Source organism: Triturus cristatus, chromosome 7, assembly GCF_964204655.1.
Source record: "Triturus cristatus chromosome 7, aTriCri1.1, whole genome shotgun sequence".
Taxonomy (NCBI): domain Eukaryota; kingdom Metazoa; phylum Chordata; class Amphibia; order Caudata; family Salamandridae; genus Triturus; species Triturus cristatus.
In genome coordinates this window covers 1,127,565,486-1,127,591,524 of record NC_140590.1, presented here as the reverse complement: position 1 = coordinate 1,127,591,524, position 26,039 = coordinate 1,127,565,486, and the positions used below count along the sequence as shown (strand labels likewise).

Below are 26,039 nucleotides of genomic sequence, written 5' to 3'. Positions count from 1 at the left end.
TTCTGTGGCCTGCCTTTCACTCTGGCTGCTGGCTCAGGCAGCAGGCATTATGATCAAAAAAACAAAAGGTGATTCCAGCCCATTGTTTTTCACCCATTGTGCCACTACAGACAGAAGCTACCTTATGCAAATCGGTACTGGCCATGCTCCTCATCTGAAACTGCCAGCAATGATAGAGAGATTGAGAGGAAAAAAACTGACAGACTCTATCCCTGGGTAACTTTGCTCTTCAGCAAATGTCCTTGAGAGCAGCAAAACTAACCACATTGTCCCTCAGCTTGCAACAGTCAGCCTAGTGTAAACAAATCTGACCAGGTTTGAATATGTTTTATTTGCAAATGCCACCTGGGCATCAAAAGCAATTCACCTGTCTCTCTTTCTTATTACAATTATATGATTGCTATCATGAAACCAGTTAACACGTTTTGTTTACAAAATTGAATTAAACAACCAAAACAGAGCAAAAATAAACTTAGATGAAGGATGCAAATGCTTTTATTAAATGAAAGAGATGCTGAAAGATGCTATTGGGAGAAGGGAAGACACTTGGCAGAGACTGCAAAGCTTTTCCTGGAAGACACTGACATAAATGTTTAGCAGGGCCCTTCCTTCTTGATTCGAATGTGAGCATTCTTCTTCCTATGGTAAGGGCAAAAACAGTAACATATTTAGTCAATTTGCAACAGTAGCCAGTCACAGTGCTTATTTTTCTTTAAATAAATATCATTCAAAATAGGTGGTGTTCAAATTGAAATGTAAGATTGTCTTCATGCTGTCCTACTAATCAATCCAAATAGTGAGATTCAAGCTTGCGATGCTACATTAGCACAGATACCTTCTACTCTGTTTCAACAGAACCCTGACCCACTCCACGGCTAAAGTTTACTAACACTTTGCACCAGGTTTGTGTTACAAAAAAAAAATGTTTTTGGATTTACTTTCCAACGCAAATCCTGATTTGCATTAGAGAATAGCCTAAAATAATACAAAATAGTGCTATGTGCTACTTTACGTCCAGGGGGCATTCCATTGTGATACACGGTTGTTCCCAGGCAACTATCCATGGGTTTTGATGCAAATCCCTATCACATTCAATTGGGAGTCAAGGATTTGTTCCAAATATTTATGCTACATTGAAGCAAGTGTAAAATTTAAGAAAACTTTGGGATTTTCTAAAACATTTCCAACTTTGCACATATGCTGAACTGTACAACACACATCAAAGTGGAAAAATTTGTAAACTATGTCAAAGCATAGGACCCTATTTGTGAGAAACTAACGCAGCGCAGTACCGCAAGTCATTTTGCTGCGCTGCATTCATTCCTGAGCACAGGGATGCAACATATTTACAACAATATGTCGCATCTCTGTTCTCTTGCCTCCCTGTTTTTGCGCATGAAGGGGCACATTCCTGTACAAAAACAATCAATTGAGGTGATTTCCTCTTCCAATGTGTGCTGTAAATGAAGCATGCATTGAGAGAGGAAAAAAACGAGGAGAAATGAAAAAATTTCTCTTTGTTGCACTTCGCTACACCACCCCTGGGGTGGCTGAGAGGTTGTGACGCATTTCAAAATTTGTGAAGTTTGCAGTAAACCCACAACAACACCCATATCACACCCCTAACACGCAAAGTGTTGTGTGCAGCAGGTTGCGCCGGTTGTGCGTCACCCAATATGACGGACCGGTGGTGCAAGGGGCTTGTAAATAAGCCCCATAGTATTTTGTACTGGGGGGAGCCTTTCCAGTACAAAACCTATGCTTGACATCACACACACCTTTGCACTATGGTTCAATGTTGTGAAATTGGCACAAGGCAGTCTTAAGTGCACCAGTGCAGGGAAAAAAATAAATGGTGCCACAATTTAGTAAATATTGTGCTGTTCTGCTCTGTCTCATTCACGCAACACAGCGTACATTTACATTTACATTTACATTTACATTTACATTTACATTTACAGCACATCAACTTTGGGTGCTAAACAAAGTTGCGTGGAAATTTTGTAAATCAGAGGCCTTTATTTGACATTTGGAAGCAAACGTGGAACATTAGTTTTGACAATTTTTGTAAACAGTTTTTATTTATCGAAAAATTAGAAACCGGTGCAAAGCAATGGCAAAGCAATGGTCGGGTCCACAATAAATGACTCCACATACTATACAAGAAAATGAGAATGATCACATTTGTTGTCACCAAACTGAGCCAGGGTGATCTCCCACAGTCCAGGCGATGAATCCTAAGGCTAGGACATCTATATACATCAATAACATACAAACCAGGTGAGGTCACATGGATATACAAACATTAAGGATGCAGGGGTGGGGGCTCTTCATCGACAGTTAGTTGAGCTGGTAAAGAGTGTCTTTCATGCTGTAGTTCTATAGAAGGGGAGATGCAGATATCCCCTCCTTAGGGGAAACTAGTGCGTCGCGCCAGTCCTCATCGTCTATGCTCCCTAAGTCTGACTCCCAACCCTCGCGCAGCTGTTGCATAGGGTGAGGACGATTATTGACTCGCTTTTTATAAGTGAGGGATATTGCTTTTTGGGGCATCGGGTCGAGTACCAACCTGTCCTCTAGAGGGGAAGACGCAGGCAGGGGAAGCTCCTTGGGCGTGGCCGCAGAGATGGCGTGACTAATCTGAAGGTATCTGAAGGTTTCAGTGTGTGCCAGTTGGAGGTCAGCAAACGTGGCTAATTTTCCCTTCACCCACATGTCCCCAACTGTGGAGATGCCTATCGTGTCCCACCTGTCAAAGCCAGGGCATTTACTAAGCTGGCCTAACGTATCTGGTTCCTAAAGCGGCTAGCTTTTGTCTATCGGTTGTGCCAGCCCCATTTCTTTGTGATTCTATGCCAGACCTCCACAGTGCGGGCGGTGGGGTCTGTCAATTTAAGCTTACGGGGGTTTGTGTAGAGTGCCCTATTGTAGCCCCCCCGCCCCAAGAGCCAGCGATCTGTGCAGCAATTGGGATCATCATGTTCCCCAAACACCCACCTATTTATTGCGATCAGTTGTGAAGCCTGGTAATAGAGTCACATGTCCGGCAAGCAATGCCTCCGTCGTACCATCCCATAGTGAATTTATTCATGGCTATTCTCAGTGCAGGTCTCCCCATAGTAGTCCCAGCACAATGCTATCAGCTCTAGAGAAATAGGCATCAGGGATAGTATTAGGGGTGTTCTGTAGTGCATACAGGAAACGTGGTAGCGCAAGCATCTTAAAGAGCGCCGCATGTCCCAGGAGGGTGAATGGAAGAGACTGCCAATGTTGGACATCCAATTGCAAACGTGTCAGGGGCCCCAGCAGATTATGTTCATAGAAGAGGTTAGTATCCGGGGTAACGAAGAACTCAAGGTATCTAAAACCTTGAGCGGCCACCGGTATGTTGTAGTCCCGAGGGCTGGAGTGGGGGTCACCCCATAGCACGTACATCTCAGATTTAGACCAGTTTATCGTATAGCCGGAGTGGGCGCTGAATATATGAAATGTGTGAAGTACTCTCCATAGGGATCGCAAAGGTGAGGCCAGATAAAGGAGGATGTCATCCGCGTTAAGCGAAATTCGATCCTCGTAATCCTCTGTCCACTTCAGTCCACTTATTTCTAGATCACCCCTAATCCAAACTGCCAGTGGTTCCAATACGAGGGCGAAGAGCAATGGAGACAAAGGGCATCCCTGCTCGTGCCTCGCCGCAGGGGAAAGGTAGCAGAGATGTGGTTATTGACAGTAACATGCGCCATTGGTAGCGTGTAAAGGAGCGCAATCCATTTGATGTATTTGGGTCCGAAGCCCATATGGTCCAGAACCGCAAAGAGAAACTCCCATTTAATGGTGTCAAACACCATAGTGGCGTCTAACGACAACATAATCGCTTCTTCCCTGCTAGTTCTAAGCCTACCGAGGGCCCCATTCAACCGGTTCCGGGCGGTATTTCTCCCTGGCATAAACCCGGACTGATCCGGATGGATCAATTCAGTGATGTAAGGTAAAAGTCTGTTGGCCAATATCTTCGCCTCCATGGAGAGGAGGGAGATGGGGTGATAAGATTTACAGTCATCCGCTGGTTTATTTGGTTTGTGTTTGACCACAATTCAGGCAGTCCTAATGTCAGCCGGAAGGAGACCCGATTCAAAGCATTCAGTGTACATGCGCAAGAGATGAGGAGATAGCTTAGAGGCCATGGGCTTGAAAAGCTCAGTGGGGAGCCCATTGGAACCCATGGCTTTGCCTGAACGGACATCCTGTATTGAGTTCCGGACCACCGTCTCTGTGATGTCTACTTCTAGGGAGTCACTATCCTGTGGGGATAGTCTCACTACTTCAATAGTAGCAAGAAGCACCACTGCCATCGAGGCCTGAGAGGTCTTGGTAGTCCTGTACACTGACTCGAAGTAGGCAGCGAATGTATCAGCTATTTGCTGGAGATCAGTGAGAAGTGTGCCGTCAGGGCTAGATATTGCGTGGACGCATCTCCAGGCCTGCTCTCTCTATTCCAGCCATGCCAGGAGTTTGCCCGTGCGCTCACCTTCTTCGTAGATTCTGTGACGGGTACTTAAAGAGCGCGCCATGGCGGCTTCTGAAAGAAGCTGCCGGTAGTCTTGAAGTATCATGTTCACAGTGTGTTGTGCATCAGGTTCGGGGGCCCATGCGATGGCCTCCTCCCTGACTAGGATATCCCTTTCCAGTTCAACCACCCGCTTGGAACGTTCCCTACTGTGTCTCACCATTAATGATAAGGCGCGGCCCTTGATGACGGCACCAACCGCCCCCCAAAGTATCTCTGCGGAGTTGGCCGATCCTACATTTTCTGCAAAGTAATAGTCGGTATCCTTGAGCAGCGCCTCCCTAATGTGAGGTATCTTTAACGCCCATGGGTTAATAGAGAGGGTAGTGCGGTGTCTGACCTGTTCCAAGCTGAAAGTCATGTGAATAGGGGAGTGGTCAGAGATGCCGCCTGCCAGGCATCGGGACGTAGTAAAAGCATGGATGCCTTGTGCATGTATGAACATGTAATCTATGCGAGATTGACTGTTGTGAGCCCCAGAATGGAACGTGAAGTGACTAGTGGTCGGATTAAGCCATCTCCAGACGTCCATCATGCCCAAGGCGTTAGCAAACTTATGCAGCCGGGAGCCCTGGAGCAGATCTCTGCGTGGCGGGAGGCGATCTCTAGCACCATCCATCGTTAAATTAAAGTGGCCCCTCAGTATCAGGACTCCTAGGGACAAGTCAAGTAGGAGAGTTCCTATGTCTCGCAGTGTTGAGTGCTGCAACCCAGGGGGGGCATAAACGGAGACAACATTGAGAACCTGTCCTTCCCAGGTGCCCGAGACAGCAGCATATCTGCCCTGCGCGTCAGTCCAGGTGTTGTGGGTCATATAGGAGCAACCTCTGCGGAGGAGCACCCCCACCCCCGTGAGCCTGAGGAAAATACCAAGTGGGTGACCAATCTATATCCCCACCTATTCAGTGTCCTACAGGCATTCCCAACCAAGTGTGTCTCCTGGAGTAATACTATATCTAGGGCCTGTCGCTTCAAATATTCCAGCACAATACTCCTCTTGATCTTGTCACCCAGGCCATTGACATTCCAGGTCAAGAACTAAAGAACTGCATGTGAAGTCATAGTGGAGGTCCGTTAGGATAGGAAATTGTCGAGTGGGAAGAAGCAACCAATAGACCTCTAGCGAGCCCCACCTAAATGCGGCCACACCCTGACGGTGGAAAGAAAGCATCTCAATTGAAGTGTGTATATATTTGGGACAGTGGAACCCATTGCCTAGCAAGAGAATCAAGAATGACATTGTACCAATGTAATACATGAAGAAACAAAAACAACAAAACCCTGCATTCTCCCCAATTCGAACCCCACCCCCCACCCAGCCTCCCTGCACGACGGGCATAGAACCACCCGCCACCCCCATCTTGCAGAGTGCCTGTCGCCCTCCCTCATCAACATCGGGTACGTGAACAACCCCACTCCCTGGGGCACTCATCCATAAATCTAAAAAGTAGCCCCAGCCAACAAACTCTGAGGCTGGAACATAATCATAACAAATTGCAGGTTACATAGTGAGGAGTATATCCAGTACATCTCACAAACTCGGGGCGGTACGGATGGTAAATAAGTAGTTCAGTTCCTTTAGAACATGCGTGTGTTTGTGGCACCCAGAATACAGCACTATCTCCCAACCCACCGCCTGAAAGTCAGTTTCTCAGCAGTTAGTCCCTCTTACTTGGCAATCGTCTTTCATCACCCCATCGGTTTCTATGTCCCCGAGCTGGTTTTAGGTGGGGACCGCTGCCGTTGTCGCCAGTAGCCGGCTTCGCCTGCCTCATTTGTTGATTTGTGCGAGCGCTTGCCCACTGTATGCCAACCTTCGAGTCAGTCCCAGGCATCCTCGGGTCTTGTGAAAAACCATAGTGTACCATCCCATTCGACCCAGAGTTTTGCTGGGAACAACATGGCATATTTGACTTCCTGGTCTCTTAGAGCGCGTTTCATGTCCAGGAAGACACAACGCTGTTTCTGGACGCTCAGGGTGAAATCTGGAAAAAAGGTTACTTTACTGTTTTCAATTGTCAGGGGGGGGCGCCCGTGCAGTTTGAAGTATAACATCTTGGTCCCAAAAGTTAAATACTCTAGAGAGAAGTGGTCGGGGGGGGGGCTCCCGGCTTAGGCCTGCCCCCAGGGACACGATGAGCTCGTTCAATGGAGGACTACTTGGAAAGGCCCCGTGGTGGAAGCTGTTTTAGTACCAGGTCTTCAACAAAAAGGTCAGCGGCCTGCCCCTCCGCCCGTTCCGGCCTTCATAGTCATCCAGCTGCAAAGCAAGCACCTCCTGGGAAGTTTGAAGGTCGGTCACCTGTCTCTTGAGGAGATCCGAGTCGCTCGCCAGGTCTTTTGTGACATTTTCGATGGCACTGATTCGATCTGCCATTTTACGCATGTCTGCTCTGATCAGGGAGACCTCCGTAGCGACAGTGTCTATTCGGGTCTCGAGGGAAGTCTGCACAGAGGTTATTGTCGCTAGAATGTCTTTATTTGTGGGGTCTGGGTTTTCACCCTGGGTCGTGGCGGTGTTATGGTCTTCCTCTTGACTCTTCTGCCACGTGTATTTGTCTAGCTTCGCCTGTACAGCATTGCGTCCACTGCGGCACGCTGCCATGATGTCGCCGGTAGGGAGGGTCCAACGGAGGGCCGGGACGCATCAGCTACTCACCGCTGCCTGCAATGGGTCTTCCCACCCGGCCTATCGGCTTTGGCTAGTAGCACCCCAACCTTAAGCATCTGTATGATCAGCCGGCACCCCGCAACACCTCAGAGGTCCCAGACCGTCTATATCTATATCGAGGATGTAGTCCGGGGTGGGCATCGATAAGTAGGCCCCAATCCTCTCCGCTGGCTGCCAGATGTCCACGTCACCCACTCTTTATGCACGGCCCCTGGACAGGCAACAAAACTGTAGTGCCTAACCCACACAGCCCCTGGGGCGCTGGCGCAGTGGTCTTGTGGAGGGGTCGCCCTTTGCCCCTCGCAGCAGGAGAATACGTGCGCTATGTCCAGAGTTGCCAGGAGCTTCACCAACGATAGATAGAGGGAGTGGGTTGGGTATTGGCCAGGATCATCAAAGCCCTCGGGTAGTCTAGCGTGTAGCGGGGGCAGGGGTGCGGGACGGTACACACACCTTCTGCTCCAGTGATGGGAGCCCTGAACATGGCCCCCCCGCACCAGGCGCCCTCACCTTCCTTCGCAAGTCACAACAACGGCCTATAGCTCCGGCTGAGGATGGGCCAGGCTGGGTGTCCTCCGGGCGGTAGGTATATCTGGTAGTCGAAGGAGCCCTTCCCCCACACACAATGACCAGTGCAGTGGCAGGCAACCACGATGCTGTGACAAGCCGGCACTGGCCTGCTCCGGAATCGCCCCCACACGCACGTAGGCACCAGGATCCAGCGGGGACAGCAGCGTTTGCCCCTCTGGACAGTCTCGATCTCACAGGACGATTCACTTGGGCATCTTCTGCACCACCTGTGCCGCAGAAGACAGGGCGCCGCGCGGCCGCTCCAGCGACGATGGCCCACGGTGCAGGCCTAAGCCGCGGCGTCGAGTATGACTCCTCCCCAGGATCTGTCACTCCTCACCAGCACAGCAGCGGAAGACAGGGCAAACGGGAGGTCACAGCCCCGCGGGGGCTTCTATGATCAGAAGCAAACCTCACTCAACCATCGTGCAGCAGTCACAGGTATAGTTGGGCACTCTGTATAGAGAATCTGGCCGGGGCAGATATTGTAATGCGGATTTATTGGGAGTGGCGCAGCGGAGCTTGGCTACCGTGCGGCCATTCCCTTTGGCAGTTGGCCACGCCCCCCCAGTTTTGACAATTTTAAGTCTTTGGGGTTTTGCACTGCTGAGATTTCGCGGCAACGTCCTGTGGAAAGAAGGCATCTTTAAGAAAGAGTGGTCAGGTTTTGTGTGTTCACAATGCTCTTAATGGTGAACTGAATCAAGCCACTGATGATCTGAAGAAGTTGAGAAGACCAGCCTTACAGTGAGACAGTGCACACTTGCTGGGCAAGTATCACCTTATTCATTAAGGAGAACAGATAGTGCTTGTGAGACATATGTGACTACTTCCTGCTCTCGTCTATATCATGTATTGAAAGCCAATGATCAGTTAGATACTGTGAAAGGCTACAAGTGACTTCACCTCTCTTCTGAATCCTATCTCTAGCTTCACAGTATGATTGCTCGTGGCTTAGTATCTATTACATTGCATAGTAATACCATACCCTGTGAATTACAAGAAAAAGAGCTGAGACTGTAGACCATTTGTAGTGGAAGTCAGAATAGTAATTAAGTACTTATCTTAAAATGTAAAGGATTTAATTTCATTGTCATGCAATATACTACAAGTGATAAAATGACCACCCATCACCTCTAGTATGTGGAAGAGAATAAGGACTTCTACACAACTAACATCTATGGGTTTTCCTACGCTTATAAGAACTAATGTGATCATTCACCTGTTGTCATTGTTAAGTTGTTGTCCTCAAATGAGGTTTGAAGTTGAATGGATTCGTGGAGTTTGTAGTGGTAAGAGATTGCAGTCTGAAGGTTACTGGACAAATTCTGCTGAGTTTATTTTAGATATTTTTTTAATACAACTACCAAAGAATAAAGCACTAGAACTTGAGGTGAGAAAGAAATTGAGGAGTAATCATAGCCAACTGGACCAATGGGGCACAAACTCCTTGATCATTGCAAGTCATGATGAAAGCAAGCGTCCTTCAGAAAGGGGATTGGAAGTTTAGTTTACAAATGTTGTAGAAAAGTCCTGGAAAAGATCTTATGATGTGCTTGTGACAATATCTATTTTAGGATGAAGTAAACATTTTAGCTATTTCTAGTCTGTCATTTGTGGGTTCTTATACTGAGTTATCTCATCCTGATAGGCTAAAAAAATGTAAGACAAAGTGCTTGAGGCAAGTACATAAAGATGGTGAGCAAGAAGTGTTTTGTTTTTATCAGAGTGAAACTTTCATACTGTAAATAGTTTGCTCTTAAATGTAATAGAGGACAGCGTGAGCAATACTAACACTATAAATGTTTAACTACAAAAGAAAATATCCGGTTCTGCTTAGGATGGCAGGCGTTATATGGCAGGCACAAAATCCCGCCCTCAGATTCCTTCATACAGGAAATTGTAAATTGATGAAAACTGCTAAGTAAAGCTAGGTTTGTTAAATGTGATATTGAAAACGTTAGGACACATTAATGATTTTTTAATCCTCCAAATCTTCTAAATTAATTTGTTGCTGTAGTCGTAATCACAAAGAGAAAACATTTAATTTTCCACAAATCCACCATTCCATTCATATGTAGGTGAAACCACACCTTCACCAGGATTTGAACACCCTAACAAACTTTTGGCCTGTTTTGACAATGCAACTCTGACCAGACCTTATGTGAAAAGAGAGATTACAGAAAATTGTTGAAAGAGAAGCTTATACTTCAACCACATGTTGCATCTCGCTGAGAAGAGGATTTGATTGGGCCAAGGTTGTGTGTTTCCACTGTAAAGGATGCTTATATTGCCCTTTTGTTCGCTTGTGTAAAGCTTATTCTCTCTACAGCATGACTGAGTTGGGTATGGTGGGAAACCAGTAATCATGACTAAAGATCTGATCTGTTTATTATGAAATGCTACGATAAAGCCAGTGGGCCTGATGCATTTATTGTGAACCAGATATCACCATTCAATCCATTAAAGGGTGAATTGTTATGATTTTTTATGAAAGCCTGCAGAGAAGGATTTCGTCTATATTGAATCTCACAGATTACTGTAGTAGGCAAGGGTTTTGATGTTGGTTACCCCTGTGACAAATCATGGATATAGAAGATTTACTCTTTGAGCATCCTTATTAGGCCCTCCTATGAGAAATAGTATTTTCCCTAGCCAAACATAATTTTGTATACCTTTGTAATTTAAAAACTGTGTGCCTGATGGTTGCCTTTTTGGAAACCTCACCCTTAAAATTGTAAGTCTGGGTTGGTTATGCTGATAAGCTGTAGGCGTTATCGGTGCACTTGAAAATATGCATGACAGTATTGTGCAAAAATACGTTAAAGTCAATGGATGTTCAAGGCTGTAGGAAGGTATTTTGTTACATTTAACCTCAAGGATTACCATTGCAGGCAATGGTTTTGGTGTTGACCACCCACTCTGAAAGCCCCTGAGTGCACAGCTATGTGCGTTGTCTTGCTCTTTCTTGTTCCATGGGTTGGATGAGGAAGCTGCTCGACCTATAGGTTTTACTTCAATAGACCACGCCAGAATGAGTGCTCATATGGAGGGGTCAGCACTGGCGGCACAGCCTGACTGCATGTAAATGTAAATTGATACTTGTATAGCGCACTACTCACCCGCAAGGGTCTCAAGGCGCTTGTACGAATACCGCTGTGGAACCCATCCTGGCTTTCCCTGTGAGGTGTCCACTCCTGGGCACCTCCAAGGTGGAGGCCAGGCATCCTTAGCGTTGTGGGGGCCGTTGTGGAGATTAAGCAAGCTATTCCCCAGAGTTGCAGAGTGGGGCTCCATGATTGGAATAGGCACCGAGGCGAGAATTGTCAGGTCCGTGGAATTTTGAGCCCGAGACCCGCCGAGGCGGGGAATTGAACCCTGGTCCCGGGCCAGACCTCTGCATCAGGGTCCGCCGCTCTAACCATTGAGCCACATGAGGGACGCTGTGTAATTAGTCCTTGCACAAGGAAACTGGCCACTGTCATCAGGCATCTTGTGAGGAGCCGGTGACTTCTGATGGTGAAAGTAAGCAACCTCAACCCATGCACATGACCACAGAGATGTGCTGGTGAATTCCGGTATGGTAACTTACATCATACCATGGAGGGCAATGTGAGACCGAGACAGACATATGGAGGGCCTCTGATACTGTAGCTGAAGCCTCAGAAAGAGGAAAGTGAAATGAGAGCAAATGTACACACTGTAGCACAATACAGGCCCAGTGAAATTTACAAAGATGAGAAGTGGAGGCTAAACTGATACATCAGCCTTTCAGGGAACTGGACACCTATATGGATGGTAAGAATTACCCTTCTCTTCATGATGTTAAGCAAAAATCGCTCATTTGTAATGTCCACTTACCAAAAGAGGTAAGTGTCCACTGAGCCAATGAAGTCTGTTCCCTGCGCAGACAAATTGCTCAATTGGACAAACGTACGGCAGTGATAGAAACAAGGCCTGGCCTCAAATCAAAAAGATGCTGAGATAGCCAGGACAGACACAGGCTATTAACTTGAATGCTGATTAAATGAAGAATGTAAGACTAGAGTTGCCTGAACAGACAATAGACACTTTGAATGCAGTAGATCATTCCCCTTGAGATGACTGACACCCTTCAAGCAGATTCCACGGTTTGATACCATGCAACAATAGAATTTCATTCTGGCAGCCCAAATGGGTGGATATCAAGAAGGTCTGCTCGGTAAAAGGTTGCAAGAGATTCACAAGGAGAAATATGTTGTCATGGGAGAGTTCTGTGGCAATAATAAAAGACAGTCTTGGGCAGGTGAACAAAAAAAATGAAATAAACAGTATTCCGTTAAGACCATATGGAACAAAAGACTTCAGATCTGAAAGATATTCAGAGATAAAGATATGGAAAGAACAAATGGTCAATTGAAAAACAGAAATGAATAACTTTAAAGCTTAACAGAAAGGCTTAGAAAACAGAACATGATGAAATGGAGTCCATTCCAGAAAGTGATCTACTAGATCAGCTGACAGAAAAGTTAATTTTAACTGCTTTTGAGCGGGGTTGTTACAAAAATGTGTTCCCACAGATTGCTGAAGAACAGGACAGTAAATCCTAGAGCTCCTTGCACAATTACAGAAAACTCATTGACAGGTTAAATATTTATTGAGGGAGATTTTAATTTTACCTGGAAACTCCAGCAAAATTCCTCTAGCCTTAATTGCAGATGAAATTTAAAAAACAACGTATTCAATAGATATTTGTGAGACTTGAATCTATATGATTCCTGGAGCAACAAACCGACTGACAAAAAAGAGGTTACAAGTATATCTCTTACATATAAGTTAGCTGCACAGCTAGATTTCTTTCTCCTCTCAGAGTCCCTGCAAAGTAATGACCCACTTTTCTTCCCTAATGGTTTTTCAGATCATGCTGCTGCCGGATTAAAAATCATGATACCACTGAAACCTAAAAGATTAAAAGCTGGATCTTCAAAAAGCTTTTGATGGAAGATGAGACATGGTAAAAGACACTAAGATATTTATAAAGGAGATAGAAACTTGGGGTTGGCAGATTTATCAGTAGTTTAGGGTATGCTTAAAGTGTCATTGTGCAGTCAAATAACTTCTTATGAATTTACAAATATAAAAAAAGAGAAAAGGGGGCCATTGATAATCTCAAGGTTATTATCATTACATGTTTTCCTGGTGTGGAAGCTTTGCAGGGTGGGCGGGGCTGCTCTGTTCTCAGAGCAGGGGGAGGAGTGGTTTGTTGATTGGCACTCAGACCAATCACAACACTGCATTGTGATTGACTATGATGGGCCTGGGTGCTTCCTGCTTCCTGTTCCGACCAGGAGAGACGACGGAGCAGAGATGGAGGAGAGACAATCAGGTAAATTGTTGTCTTATTTTTTACACCCCCACCGCTGATCCATGTTGGCCGCCACTGACAATTTGCTTAGAGTTACTGCATATGACATGGGCCGGGGCAGAGAGATGGGAAGACTGCAGACCAGCAAGTGTGCCTATAGAGGTATGAGGTCCTCACTAACCTGTATGGTACCTCCTGAGGATGAACCAGTAATCTTTCCAATCCAGTTTGATCATCATCACAGGATAATGATGTTTCATTGAAGGAATATAAATTATTAACTTTTGATGATTTGTGAACTGTAAGGACAAATGATTTGTAGTAAGTTTTTAGGTTTGATTCATGTAAGTGCTAGAAGTGTGGGACAGATGCATTAACTTAGTCGCAACAGCATATCAGCACACTACAGAAACAAGCATTGGCATAGCCAATAGGTCTCGCTTTTGGGACCTTATAAGTATTTAGGTATGCAACTGATGTGTGTGTGTGGTTGTGGTTGTGTGTGGTTGTGTGTGTGTTATTGTGTGTGTGTGTGTGGTTGTGTGTGTGGTTGTGTGTGATTGTAGTTCTGTGTGTGTGGTTGTGTGTGTGCTTGTGGTTGTGTGTGTGCTTGTGGGGGTGTGTGTGGTTGTGGGTGTGTGTGGTTGTGGGTCTGTGTGTGGTTGTGGTTGTGTGTGTGTGGTTGTGTGTGTGTGTGATTGTGTGCATGTGTGGTTGTGTGTGTGTTGTGTGTGTGGTTGTGTGTGTGGTTGTTTATGTGGTTGTGGTTGTGTGTGTGGTTGTGTGTGATTGTGGTTGTGTGTGTGTGGTTGTGTGTGTGTGTGTGTGTGTGTGGTTGTGGTTGTGTTTGTGGTTGTGTGTGTGTGGTTGTGTGTGTGGTTGTGTGTGTGTGGTTGTGTTTTTGGTTGTGTGGGTGTAGTTGTGGTTGTGTGTGTAGTTGTGGTTGTGTGTGTTGTTGTGTGTGTGGTTGTGTGTGTGGTTGTGGGTGTGTGGGTGTGGTTGTGTGTGTGGTTGCAGTTGTGTGTGTGTGGTTGTGTGTGTGTGTGGTTCTGTGTGTGTGGTTCTGTGTATGTGGTTGTGTGTATGGTTGTGATTGTGTGTTGCTGTGGTTGTGTGTTGTTGTGGTTGGTGTGTAGTTGGGGTATGTGTGTGTTATTGTGTGTGTGTTGGTGTTTGTGTGTGGTTGTGTTTTTGTGGTTGTGTGTGAGTGTGGTTGTGTGTGGTTGTGTGTGAGTGGTTGTGTTTGTTTGTGGCTTTGTGTGTGCGTTTGTGGTTGTGTGAGTAGTTGTGTGTGTGGTTGTGTGTGTGTTTGTGGTTGTGTGTAGCTGTGGTTGTGTGTGTAGTTGTGGTTGTATGTGGTTGTGTGTGATTGTGTGGGATTGTGGTTGTGTGTGTGTGGTTGTGTGTGTGTTTGTGGTTATGTTTGTGGGGTGTGTGTGTGGGGTGTGGGGTGGTTGTGTGTGTGTGGTTGTGTGTGTTTTTGTGGTTGTGTTTGTGGTTGTGTGTGTAGTTGTGGTTGTGTGTGTGTGTGGTTGTGTGTGTGGTTGTGTGTGTGATTGTGTGTGTGCTTGTGGTTGTGTGTGTGGTTGTATGTGGGTGTGGTTGTGTGTGGTTGTGTGTGTGTGTGTTTGGTTGTGTGTGTGTGTGGTTGTGGTTGTGTGTGGTTGTGTGTGTGTGGTTGTGTGTGTGTGGTTGTGGTTGTGTGATTGTGGTTGTGTGTTGTGGTTGTGTGTGTAGTTGTGGCTGTGTGTGTAGTTGTGGTTGTGTGTGTGTGTTATTGTGTGTGGTTGTGTGTGTTGGTTTTTGTGTGTGGTTGTGTGTGTGTGGTTGTGTGTGGGTGTGGTTGTGTGTGATTGTATGTGTGTGTGTGTGGCTGTGGTTGTGTGTGGCTGTGGTTGTGTGTGGTTGTGGTTATATGTGGTTGTGTGTGTGAGTGGCTGTGGTTGCGTTTGTAGTTTTGTGTGTGTGGTTGTGATTGTGTGTGGTTGTGTGTGTGGTTTTGGTTGTGTGTGTGTTTTTGGTTGTGTGTGTGTGGGGGTGTGTGGGGGTGGGGGCATATGTGTGGGTGTGTGTGTGTGGTTGTGTGCATGTGGGTGTGTGGGTGTGGTTGTGTGTGTGTGTGGTTGTGTGTGTGGATGTGTGTGTGGAGGTGTGGTTGTGTGTGGTTCTGGTTGTGTGTGATTGTAATTATGTGTGTGGTTGTGTGTGTGTGATTGTGTGTGTGGGTGTGTGTGGTTGTGTGTGTAGTTGTGGTTGTGTGTGTGTGGTTGTGTGTGTGGTTGTGTGTTTGTGTGTGTGTGGTTGTGCGTGATTGTGTGTGGTTGTTGTGTGTGTGGTTGTGGTTGTGTGTGGTTGTGTGGTTGTGTGTAGTTGTGGTTGTGTGTGTAGTTGTGTGCTATTGTGTGTGTGGTTGTGTGTGTGGTTGTGTGTGTGTGTGTGTGTGGTAGTGTGTGTGGTTGTGGGTGTGTGGTTGTGGGTGTGTGGGTGTGGTTGTGGGTGTGTGGGTGTGGTTGTGTGTGTGTGTGGTTGTGTGTGTGGTTGTGTGGGTGTAGGTGTGGTTGTGGTTGTGTGTGGTTGTGGGTGTGGGTATGTGGTTGTGGGTGTGTGCTTGTGGTGTGTGCTTGTGGTTGTGTGTGTGGTTGTGTGTGTGCTTATGTGTGCTTGTGGTTGTGTTTAGATGTGGTTGTTTGTGTGGTTGTGTGTGTGGTTGTGTGTGTGGTTGTGGTTGTGTGTGTGTGTGGTTGTGTGTGATTGTGGTTGTGTGTGTGTGGTTGTGGTTGTGTGTGTGCTTGTGGGTTGTTGTCGTTGTGTGTGTAGTTGTGGTTGTGTGTGTAGTTGTGTGTGTGTGTTATTGTGTGTGGTTGTGTGTGTGTGTTATTGTGTGTGTGTGGTTGTGTGTGTGTGGTTGTGTGTGTGTACTTGTGGTTGTGTGTGTGGTTGTGTGTGGGTATGTGTGTGTGTGGTTGTGTGTGTATTTGTGATTGTGTGTGTGTAGTTGTGGTTGTGTGTGTGTGTGCTTGTGTGTGCTTGTGTGTGTGGTTGTGTGTGGTTGTGGGTGTGGTTGTGTGTGTGGTTGTGGATGTGTGGGTGTGGTTGTGTGTGTGTGTGGTTGCGGTTGTGTGTGTGTGGTGTGTGGTTGTGTGTGTGGTTGTGTGTGTGTGGTTGTGGTTGTGTGTGTGGTTGTGGTTGTGTGTTGTTGTGGTTGTGTGTTGTTGTGGTTGTGTGTGTAGTTGGGGTTGTGTGTGTGTGCGTAATTGTGTGTGTCTGTTTGTGTGTGTGTTGGTGTGTGTGTGTGTGTGGTTGTGTGTTCAATCAATCAATCAATCAGGAATTTGTATCGCGCACTACTCACCCGGAAGGGTCTCAAGGCGCTTGGGGGAGGGGGTCTGCTACTGCTCGAACAGCCAGGTCTTGAGCTGTTTCCTGAAGGCGAGGTGGTCCTGGGTCAACCGCAGGCGGATGGGCAGGGAGTTCCATGTCTTAGCCGCCAGGTAGGAGAAGGATCTTCCTCCGGCGGTGGCTCTCTGGATGCGGGGAATGGCGACGAGGGCGAGGTGCGCGGATCGAAGCTGGCAGGTGGGCGTGTAGAAGGTTAGGCGGTCGTTGAGGTACCTTGGGCCCAGGTCGTGGAGGGATTTGTGTGCGTGGGTGAGGAGTCTGAACGTGATTCTCTTGTTGACAGGGAGCCAGTGCAGGTCTCTCAGGTGGCTCGAGATGTGGCTGCGTCGGGGGACGTCCAGGATGAGTCGGGCGGAGGCGTTCTGAATACGCTGGAGTCTTTTCTGAAGCTTGGCTGTGGTTCCGGCGTAGAGGGTGTTTCCGTAGTCTAGTCGGCTGGTGACGAGGGCCTGGGTGACCGTCTTCCTGGTTTCGGTCGGGATCCATCGGAAGATCTTGCGGAGCATGCGGAGGGTGTGGAAGCATGACGAGGAGGCGGCGTTGACTTGTCTGGTCATCGATAGGGAGGAGTCCAGGATGAAGCCCAAGTTGCGTGCGTGGTCCGTTGGCTTGGGTGCGGTGCCTAGGGCCGGGGGCCACCAGGAGTCTTCCCATGAGGAGGGTGATGGTCCAAGGATGAGGACTTCTGTCTTGTCTGTGTTCAGTTTCAGGCGGCTAATGGTCATCCATTCGGCGACGTCTTTCATCCCTTCGTGTAGGCTGGCTTTGGCGGTGTCGGGGTCTCTGGTGAGGGAGAGGATGAGCTGGGTGTCGTCGGCGTAGGAGATGATGTTGAGGTTGTGTTGGCGTGCGATGGCGGCGAGGGGTTTCATGTAGACGTTGAAGAGGGTGGGGCTGAGCGACGATCCTTGCGGGACGCCACAGATGACTTCAGTGGCCTCGGAGCAGAACGGAGGGAGGCGTACTCTCTGTGTTCTGCCGGCGAGGTATGAGGTGATCCATTCCAGAGCCTTCCCTTGGATGCCAGTGTCGTTGAGGCGTTGGACTAGGGTGCGGTGGCAGACAGTGTCAAATGCTGCGGAGAGGTCCAGGAGGATGAGCGCCGCTGTTTCTCTGTTGTCGAGTAGGGCTCGGATGTCGTCGGTGGCTGCGATGAGGGCGGTCTCGGTGCTGTGGTTGGCTCTGAATCCGGACTGCGATGGGTCGAGGGATCCATTCGTCTCAAGGAAGGCGGACAGTTGCTTGTTGACGACCTTCTCGATGACTTTGGCAGGGAAAGGAAGGAGCGAGATGGGGCGGAAGTTCTTGAGGTCGGTCGGGTCCGCTGTTGGTTTCTTCAGCAGGGCGCTGAGCTCGGCATGCTTCCAGCTCTCCGGGAAGGTGGCTGTGTCGAAGGAGATGTTGATGATGTCTTGGAGGTGGGGTGCGATGGTGGAGTCTGCCTTGTTGAAGATATGGTGGGGACACGGGTCGGTCGGAGATCCGGAGTGGATGGTGTTCATCATGCGGGCCGTGTCATCGGTGGTCACCTCGGTCCATGTCTGGAGGGTGGCGGCGGGGTGCGCGGGTTCGACCGATGGGTGCGGGGGTGGAGCACTGAAGCTGTTGTGGATGTCGGCAATCTTGCGGTGGAAGTACGAGGCGAGGGAGTCGCAGAGGTCCTGTGAAGGAGTGAAGTCGTTGTTGCCGGTGCTGGGGTTGGAGAACTCCTTGACGATGTTGAAGAGCTCCTTGCTGTCATGGGCGTTGTTGTCCAGTCGTTCCTTCAGAGATTTCTTCTTGGTGGTGCGGATGAGCTGGTGATGTCTGCGGGTGGCGTGTTTGAGGGCGGTCATGTTGTCGGTGGTTTTGTCGAGGAGCCAGGCCTTTTCGAGGATGTGGCAGGATGTGTTTGTGGTTGTGTGTGGTTGTGTGTGGTTGTGTGTGTGTGTGGTTGTGTGTGGTTGTGTGTGTGAGTGGTTGTGTGTGTGTGTGGTTTTGTGTGTGTGTTTGTGGTTGTGGTTGTGTGTGTGTGTGGTTGTGGTTATGTGTGGTTGTGTGTGTTTGTGGTTGTGTGTAGTTGTGTGTGGTTGTGTGTGATTGTGTGTGATTGTGGTTGTGTGTGTGGTGTGTGTGTGTGGTTGTGTGTGTGGTTGTGATTGTGTGTGTGGGTGTGTGTGGGGTGTGTGTGTGGGGGTGGTTGTGTGTGTGGGTGTGTTGGTTGTGTGTGTGTTTGTGGTTGTGGTTGTGTGTGTAGTTGTGGTTGTGTGTGTGTGGTTGTGTGTGGTTGTGTGTGTGTGTGTGTGTGGTTATGTGTGTGTGGTTGTGGTTGTGTGTGGTTGTGGTTGTGTGTGTGTGGTTGAGTGTGTGTGGTTCTGTGTGCAGTTCTGTGTGGTTGTGAGTGGTTGTGGTTGTGTGGTTGTGGTTGTGTGTTGTGGTTGTGTGTGTAGTTGTGGTTGTGTGTGTGTTATTGTGTGTGTGTGGTTGTGTGTTTGTGGTTGTATGTGGGTGTGGTTGTGTCTGGTTGTATGTGTGTGTGGTTATGTGTGTGTGTGGCTGTGGTTGTGTGTGGCTGTGGTTGTGTGTGGTTGTGTTTGGTAGTGTGTGTGAGTTGTTGTGGTTGTGTTTGTTTGTGGTTTTGTATGTGTGGTTGTGTGTGTGGTTTTGGTTGTGTGTGTTTGTGGTTGTGGGTAGTTGTGGTTGTGTATGCAGTTGTGGTTGTGTGTGGTCGTGTGTGTGGTTGTGGTTATGTGTGGTTGTGTGTCTGTGGTTGTGTGTGGGGGTGTGTGTGGGGGTGGGGGCATATGTGTGGGTGGGTGTGGTTGTGTGTGGGGGTGTGTGTGGGTGGTTTTGTGTGTGTGGTTGTGTGTGTGTGTATGTGTGTGTGTGGAGGTGTGGTTGTGTGTGTGTGGTTCTGGTTGTGTGTGGTTGTGTGTGATTGTAGTTATGTGTGTTGTTGTGTGTGTGTGATTGTGTGTGTGTGTGTGCTTGTGGTTGTGTGTGTTGTTGTGTGTGTGTGTTTGTGTGTGTGTGTGGTTGCGCACAATTGTGTGTGGTTGTGGTTGTGTGTTTGGTTGTGTGTGTGATTGTGGTTGTGTGGTTGTGGTTGTGTGTGATTGTGTGGTTGTGTGTGTGGTTGTGTGCTATTGTGTGTGTGGTTGTGTGTCTGTGTGTGTGTGTGGTTGCGTGTGTGGTTGTGTGTGTGGTTGTGGGGGGTGTGTGTGTGGTTGTGGGTGGGTGTGTGTGGTTGTGGGTATGTGGGTGTGGTTGTGTGTATGTGGTTGTGTGTGTGGTTGTGGTTGTGTGGGTGTAGGTGTGGTTGTGGTTGTGTGTGTGGTTGTGGGTGTGGGTGTGGTTGTGTGTGTGGTTGTGTGTGTGTGGTTGTGTGGTTGTGTGTGTGGTTGTGTGTGTGTGCTTATGTGTGGTTGTGGTTGTGTGTGGATGTGGTTGTGTGTGTGGTTGTGGGTGTGTGTGTGGTTGTGTGTGTGGTTGTGGTTGTGTGTGTGTGTGGTTGTGGCTGTGTGTGATTGTGTGTGTGTGGTTCTGAGTGGTTGTGGTTTTGTGTGTGGTTGTGGTTGTGCTTGTGGGTTGTTGTGGTTGTGTGCGTGGTTGTGGGTGTGTGTGTGGTTGTGTATGTGTGTGGTTGTGTGCTTGTGGTTGTGTGTGTGTGCTTGTGTGTGTGTGTGCTTGTGTGTGTGTGGTTGTGTGTGTGTGGTTGTGTGTGTGTGCGCTTATGGTTGTGTGTGTGTGTGGTTGTATGTGTGTGGGTAAATTTTTAGTCACTACACAAAATGAAATCCATTTTATCAGCGTTGCCAGTGCTCCTTTATGTTTAATGCCCTAAATGAAACACAATGTTATAAGCATCAAATGGCTGGCCGTGAAGGGAGGGGGGAATGTGAGGAGCAGAGGGGAATATGAGGAGCAGAGGAGCCAGAATGAAACTGACAAAAAAGAGCCAGAATGAAAGTGAGAAAAAGGGAGGAGGGAGATGTGAGCAGAGCATTAAAGGGCTGGGCGAGCAGGGAGGGATGGAATGCGTGGAGCAGAGGGGAATGTGAGGAGCCTGAATGAAACTGACGAAAAGGAGCCAGAATGAAAATGACGAAAAGGGAGGAGGGAAATGCCAGCAGAGCATCAAAGGGCTGGGCGAGAAGGGAGGGGGGAATGCGGGGAGAAGCTGTGCACGTGCACGCCATCGTGCACTCAAGCTTGTAGCCAGCAAAACCATGTGGGTAGCACTTTGAAAACTCCCCTACTAAAGTCTCTCCGAGCTGACTCAGCGAGACTTAAAAAACGTGCACCTTCCAGAAAAACTATAGCAAACCTGCTGCTCAGTGCTGATGCTGTTCAATTAGTATTGCAGCAGCAAAGCTGAGAAGAGCTGAAACTGGCACTTAAAGTTATGGAAGTCATGTAAAAAATGATGGGGTGAGGATATGACCTAACGGCCAGAGCTGCAGACTGTGGAGCTGGGGATTCAGGTTTAAGTCTCTGCGTCGGCTCAACATCCTGTGATTCTGGGCAAATCATTTAATTTACCCGTGGCTACCAAAAATGAATGTGTCCTTGTGTAACGTAACTGCTGCTAATGTAAAGCGCTCCAATACCTTTGGGTGGAGTTTGTGCTATATAACACTGCAAAAAGAAAATGTCCCTGTCCCATTGAATGCATGGCAGACTTGCAGGAAACTACAGGAACTGCCCCGTTAATGAACTGGCACACCTAGAGAGAATACTGATACTGTTCAATACTAGTATAGCAGATCTGGGGAGAAATGCTGCTACTGTCCAACAAATGTATAGCAGTCCTGACACGAAGTTCCAGTTCAGCCCATTAGTTGTACACTAGCTCTGAGAAGTTGACCCTGTCCATTATTGATGCAGGATGCCTTTGAGAAGTTACGTTAATGTAACTTTAAGAGCATGCCAATACATCTCAGTGATGACGCGATGGTTTGCTGAAGTGTGTTTCACCGGGGCAACCTATGTGTCGAATTTCAGCATGGCCTATTTGTGCCACCTCAAACCTCCTCCTTAGAACCTTAGGTACTGCTCACAGTGGTAATTTCCCATAGTCTTTTTTCCATTTCATTCACAGCTGTTTCATCTTTTTGCAGACCCAAATAACATTAATATTATATCATAATATTATTCTTTAACAGCTGCCGAAACCCAGACTCGCTCCTGATTGACACTCACCGATTTTCCTGGCACAGCTCACACTCGTTCGGGTATGTTACTTTATCTGTGCCGCAGTAAGGATCATACACTTTGGGACATCCTAAAAGCGGATATCGATCACAGGAAGGCTGAAAAACATATTAAGATTCTGAAAGAATACAATGCAAGAGCTAAAACGATGACAATCAGGGTTAGATTTAGAATTACAAAACCAGTACAAACAAAATAATCTAGGCAGCAAAGAATTATTATCATAGTAAGACATTCCAGTACTCATGGTGGGTCCTTTAAAAGGGGTTCCAGAGCATCCAGGCAAAATTGAATTTTGATGTCCACTCCCACCCTCTAACAAACTGTATTGTTTTGTCTTTTTTATTATAATCATGAATCTTCTTCTGGCTGTTCCTCATGGTGCTGCAAAGTAGCTGTCTGCACTGTTCCTAGTGTAGCACTAACCCTGTCTCTGTGGCCCAAATCTACTAAGGATTTGCACTACTGGAAAGTGATGCAAAGAAATGCAAAGCAGTTATTGCTATACAGTGCAAAATGGGTTTTGCTCTAGAAAGGTGCCCTTTTGTCTGTGCAAACACTGTTTTTCCCAGCTCTGCATCACCCTGCATTGCTTTCATTCAAGGTGGCATTACTGGGGTGGATCAGCACAAACATCTATAGGTTTGATACAAAGCCCGATCTAGTAAGATAGCCATACCAGTCTTTGCATAAAAAACTAACGCCTACTTGGAGAATGAGTAAACAAGTGGGTATGTGTTCATTTCTCCAAATAAAAGACTCATGACATATTTTCTGTAGTACACAGCACACATCAATGTGACCAATCCTTCTGAGTTTGTCTAAGCATATGAATTTGTATGATAAGTGTGTGTGATAGACCAGGGCCAGCTTTAGCGCTGATGGTGCATGGTGCAACAATGTTTGTTGGCACCCCCAATGACTATCACCGCCACGGATTTCCTCACTAACACCTTTAACGGTGCCCTTCAAGTCTCCATAACCACTCTCTTTCAGATGGAATTAATTAGTTATATAGCACCACTCATACCAGTGTAGGGTGTCAGAGCACTTTATTTATTTATTTGAGTTTTATATGGCGCTGGCTAGACCCGGAGGTATCAGAGCGCTTTACATAAGGTTCCACAAACTTACAAAATTACATCAGTTACCAGTTACATCAGTTACTAGAAAAACATTTCAAGAGCGTAAAGATGAGATGAAAGGAGCTTAGAAGGGAGAGGGAGTAGGGTAAAGGGGTAGGAGGGAAATAGGATCGAGAGACGAGAGAGAGTCTGCCCAAAGTCCGGCTGGGTAGGTGACGGCCGAGGGGGAAGTCCACAGTCCATCTCCTCTATAGCTATCAGGTAGCTCCACTGTGCATCGGCCAAATAGCTAGGTCTGAACGGAAGAACATTAAGAAGGGGACGAGAAAATGGAGCATAGAGGAGGAAAGGGGGTAAGGTAATGGGGTGGGAAGGAAAATCTGTCCAAAGTCCGGCTGGGTAGGTGACGGCCAAGGGGGCCATCTCCTCTATAGCTATCAGGTAGCTCCACTAGGCATCGGCCAAAAGACTAGGTCTAGCACTAACATAAGGAAACATCGTGTTATGAGTTCAGGAAGGAACCAAAAGTCTAGAGTCCAGAGATAGGTACATTAAACAGAGACAATCAATCATACCTGTGTAAATCAGTGTATAGGAAATGTTCCATTAGCCAGTGGACTACAAGGTGTAGGAGTGACATGTCACCCGTACTGGCAGACAGTATAGTTTAAGAGTGCTTGGTCTGGAGGAGCACAAATGTATAATTAAAAATGGAACACTATAGTTGGGGGTTCTCAATTAATAATAATTGATTTCTACACAAATTAACAATTTTTGCAACATTAATCCATGCTTTAATCTATACTTTGCAGAGTGAATGCAGTTCCTTGATGTCAGTTAATAATTCACTGTTCTATATTAGGATTTTTACTGATAAACTGCAAGTAACAAAAGGATGTATTTTAGAAACACAGTAACCCACTGAGCTATTTACATTATGTACTTTGTGATCTGCATGATACTCCTTCTTTGCAGCAGGTGTATTAATCCTCTGTGTTATTTCATGAGCAGTCAAACCTCAACCTCAACTAGACACAACTCCATCGTTTTGCAGGAAGAACATTAATCACTGGAGTAATTTTGACATTTTTACTGTTGCCTGGAAATTGCTGGAGGCAACGAACGTGGTAGCAGGTGATTTTAAAACCAAAATACACTTGCAAACACTGTGCCCCCTGAAGTCAGCACCCGGTGTGGTGGCACTGGTTCCACTGCCCTACAGCTGGCCCTCTGACAGACCCTCTGCATGGGAGGGTGGCAGAGAGTAAACAGAGGCATCAAATGTGGTGGGTGAAGTTATTTGCCACTGATGTCCAGGGGGCCATCGTACCATGGCTCTGCAAAATGGGCTACGTACACTGTTTCCGCACCTGACTGTTAGGATAGCGCAGGGGCATAGTGAACCCCCCGAGTGAAATGATAGGTGCCAGAGTGGATGGAAGGATGGCGGATGGATGGCAGTGTGAATGGATGGAGGAATGGCAAAGTTAATGAATAGATGGGTGCATGGATAGATGGCAGAGCAGTTGGATGGACCAGTGGATAAGCAGAGCGAATAGATTGCTGGAATGGGAAAAGATTGCATGATGCATGAAAAAATGAATGGATGTAAGAACATAAAGGTGAAATAGTGGATATCGGCCAGTGGATGGAAGGGTAAAAGGATGAATAGACAGATGTCTGGAAGGAAGAGACAGGAACAGTCAGCTCATTTGCCTCCCTTGCTTTTTGCCATCAGAGCTTTTATTTCAAAGTGGGGGGGTACTTTAATTTTCTGGCTACACCCTTGGAGTAGTGAAGGAGAGAAGTCCGAGGTAACTCGCAGTGGCAGCATGGGGTGATCGAGATACAGAACTCACACAATCACAAACTAGAGGCAGTAATGTAATCTCCAGTCCAATGTTTGTTGTTTTAGACAAAGATAAGAATTTTAAACAGAGCAGAACTTAATAGGATACACACAGCGTAAGCAACACTTCAGAGATGCGCTAGGTGGTCTTCTGAATAAAAATGCATAAGTAATTATGATTAAAGCTCAAATATACACTCAAACATTCCTCCTTTATTTCACTTTTAGTAGACAGCTACCCCCACTTATAAAAATTCCCAGTGTTTGTCCTGAAGAAGTGGCATATAATTTTAGAAGCCGCAAAACACATGCTGGCTTTGCTTTAGTGTTCATTAAAATTGTAAATAAAATATTTAGACCTTGAACATCATGCCTTTTCACTATAAACTTCAGAACTCTGTCTATGATCCTTGGATTCCGATGTCGTGTAGGCGATAGATGAGAATGGAGTGGGAGACTAGGTCAAATCCTGCGGAGAAGTCCAGGAGGATGAGGGCTGCTGTGTCTCCTCTGTACGAAGTCATGCAGATGTCACCCAAGGAAGTGATGAGGGAAGTTTCCATGCTGTGGTTGGGTCTGAAACCATACTAAGTATTGTTGAATAGTTGGTGGTCAATGAGTTATTAACTGATATGTCGGTTGGTTTTATTCTCTAAGACCTTGACCGGGAATAGTAGCCGGGAGATCGGTCTGTAGTTGGCGAGAGTTGAATGGTCTGTAGAGTGTTTCTTCAGCAATAGAAAGACAGTTGCATGCTTCCAAGCATCTGAGAGGGTTGTGGAAGAGGCATTCAGAATAGGTGTGAGCATGGTGCTGAAGGGTTATAGTCCTCTGGTGTAGGCGTGGGGGAGGTAGGGATCTGAATTTGCCCCTTTAATGGATGGACTTCATGGTCCTAGCAATTTCTTATGGGGTCATAATGGGACATATGGTTAGCATTGGTTCTGTGAATAAGATCAGGATGCAATCGGCAAGGCAATTCAGGTCTGGTTGCAGACTAAAGTTGCTGTAATTTATGGTGATTTTGTTGCTGAAAAATTGGGCGAGATTGTTGCAAAGGTGCTGCAAGGGGGTGAACAAGTTGAAGATGGCCAATGGTGAGATTAAATCTTTCACAATGGTGACAACTTCTTTGCTTCTGTTGAGGCTGGCATCGAAGTGGTCTGCCAGAGGGGCCTTTTTGGTGGTCAGGATCATTTGCTGGTAGCGTCACAGGGTATATTTGAACGAGCTACTGTTTTCATTGCCCTGCCTCATTCTCCATATGTTCTCAAGTTATTTGCATTGGCCTTTAATCAGTCTGAGTTCCTTCATGTACCAACTGGCCTGGGGTATTGAAACTCTTGTATTGCGGCCTGTTG

The 26,039-nt window shown here is 47.0% G+C and overlaps 1 protein-coding gene across 1 annotated transcript in view; it reads right to left on the bottom strand.

The window, feature by feature from the left end:
- Positions 1-477: 477 nt before the first annotated feature.
- Positions 478-26,039, bottom strand: part of LOC146811216 (serine protease inhibitor Kazal-type 1-like) — a 42,279-nt gene continuing 16,717 nt past the window's right edge. Inside the window, exons 3-4 of the mRNA XM_085618257.1 lie at positions 21,733-21,842; positions 478-639 (exon numbers count right to left, since the gene is read on the bottom strand). Coding sequence (XP_085474383.1) covers positions 594-639; positions 21,733-21,842 — 156 coding nt within the window. The 3' untranslated portion in view covers positions 478-593. The remainder of the gene's footprint in view (positions 640-21,732; positions 21,843-26,039) is intronic.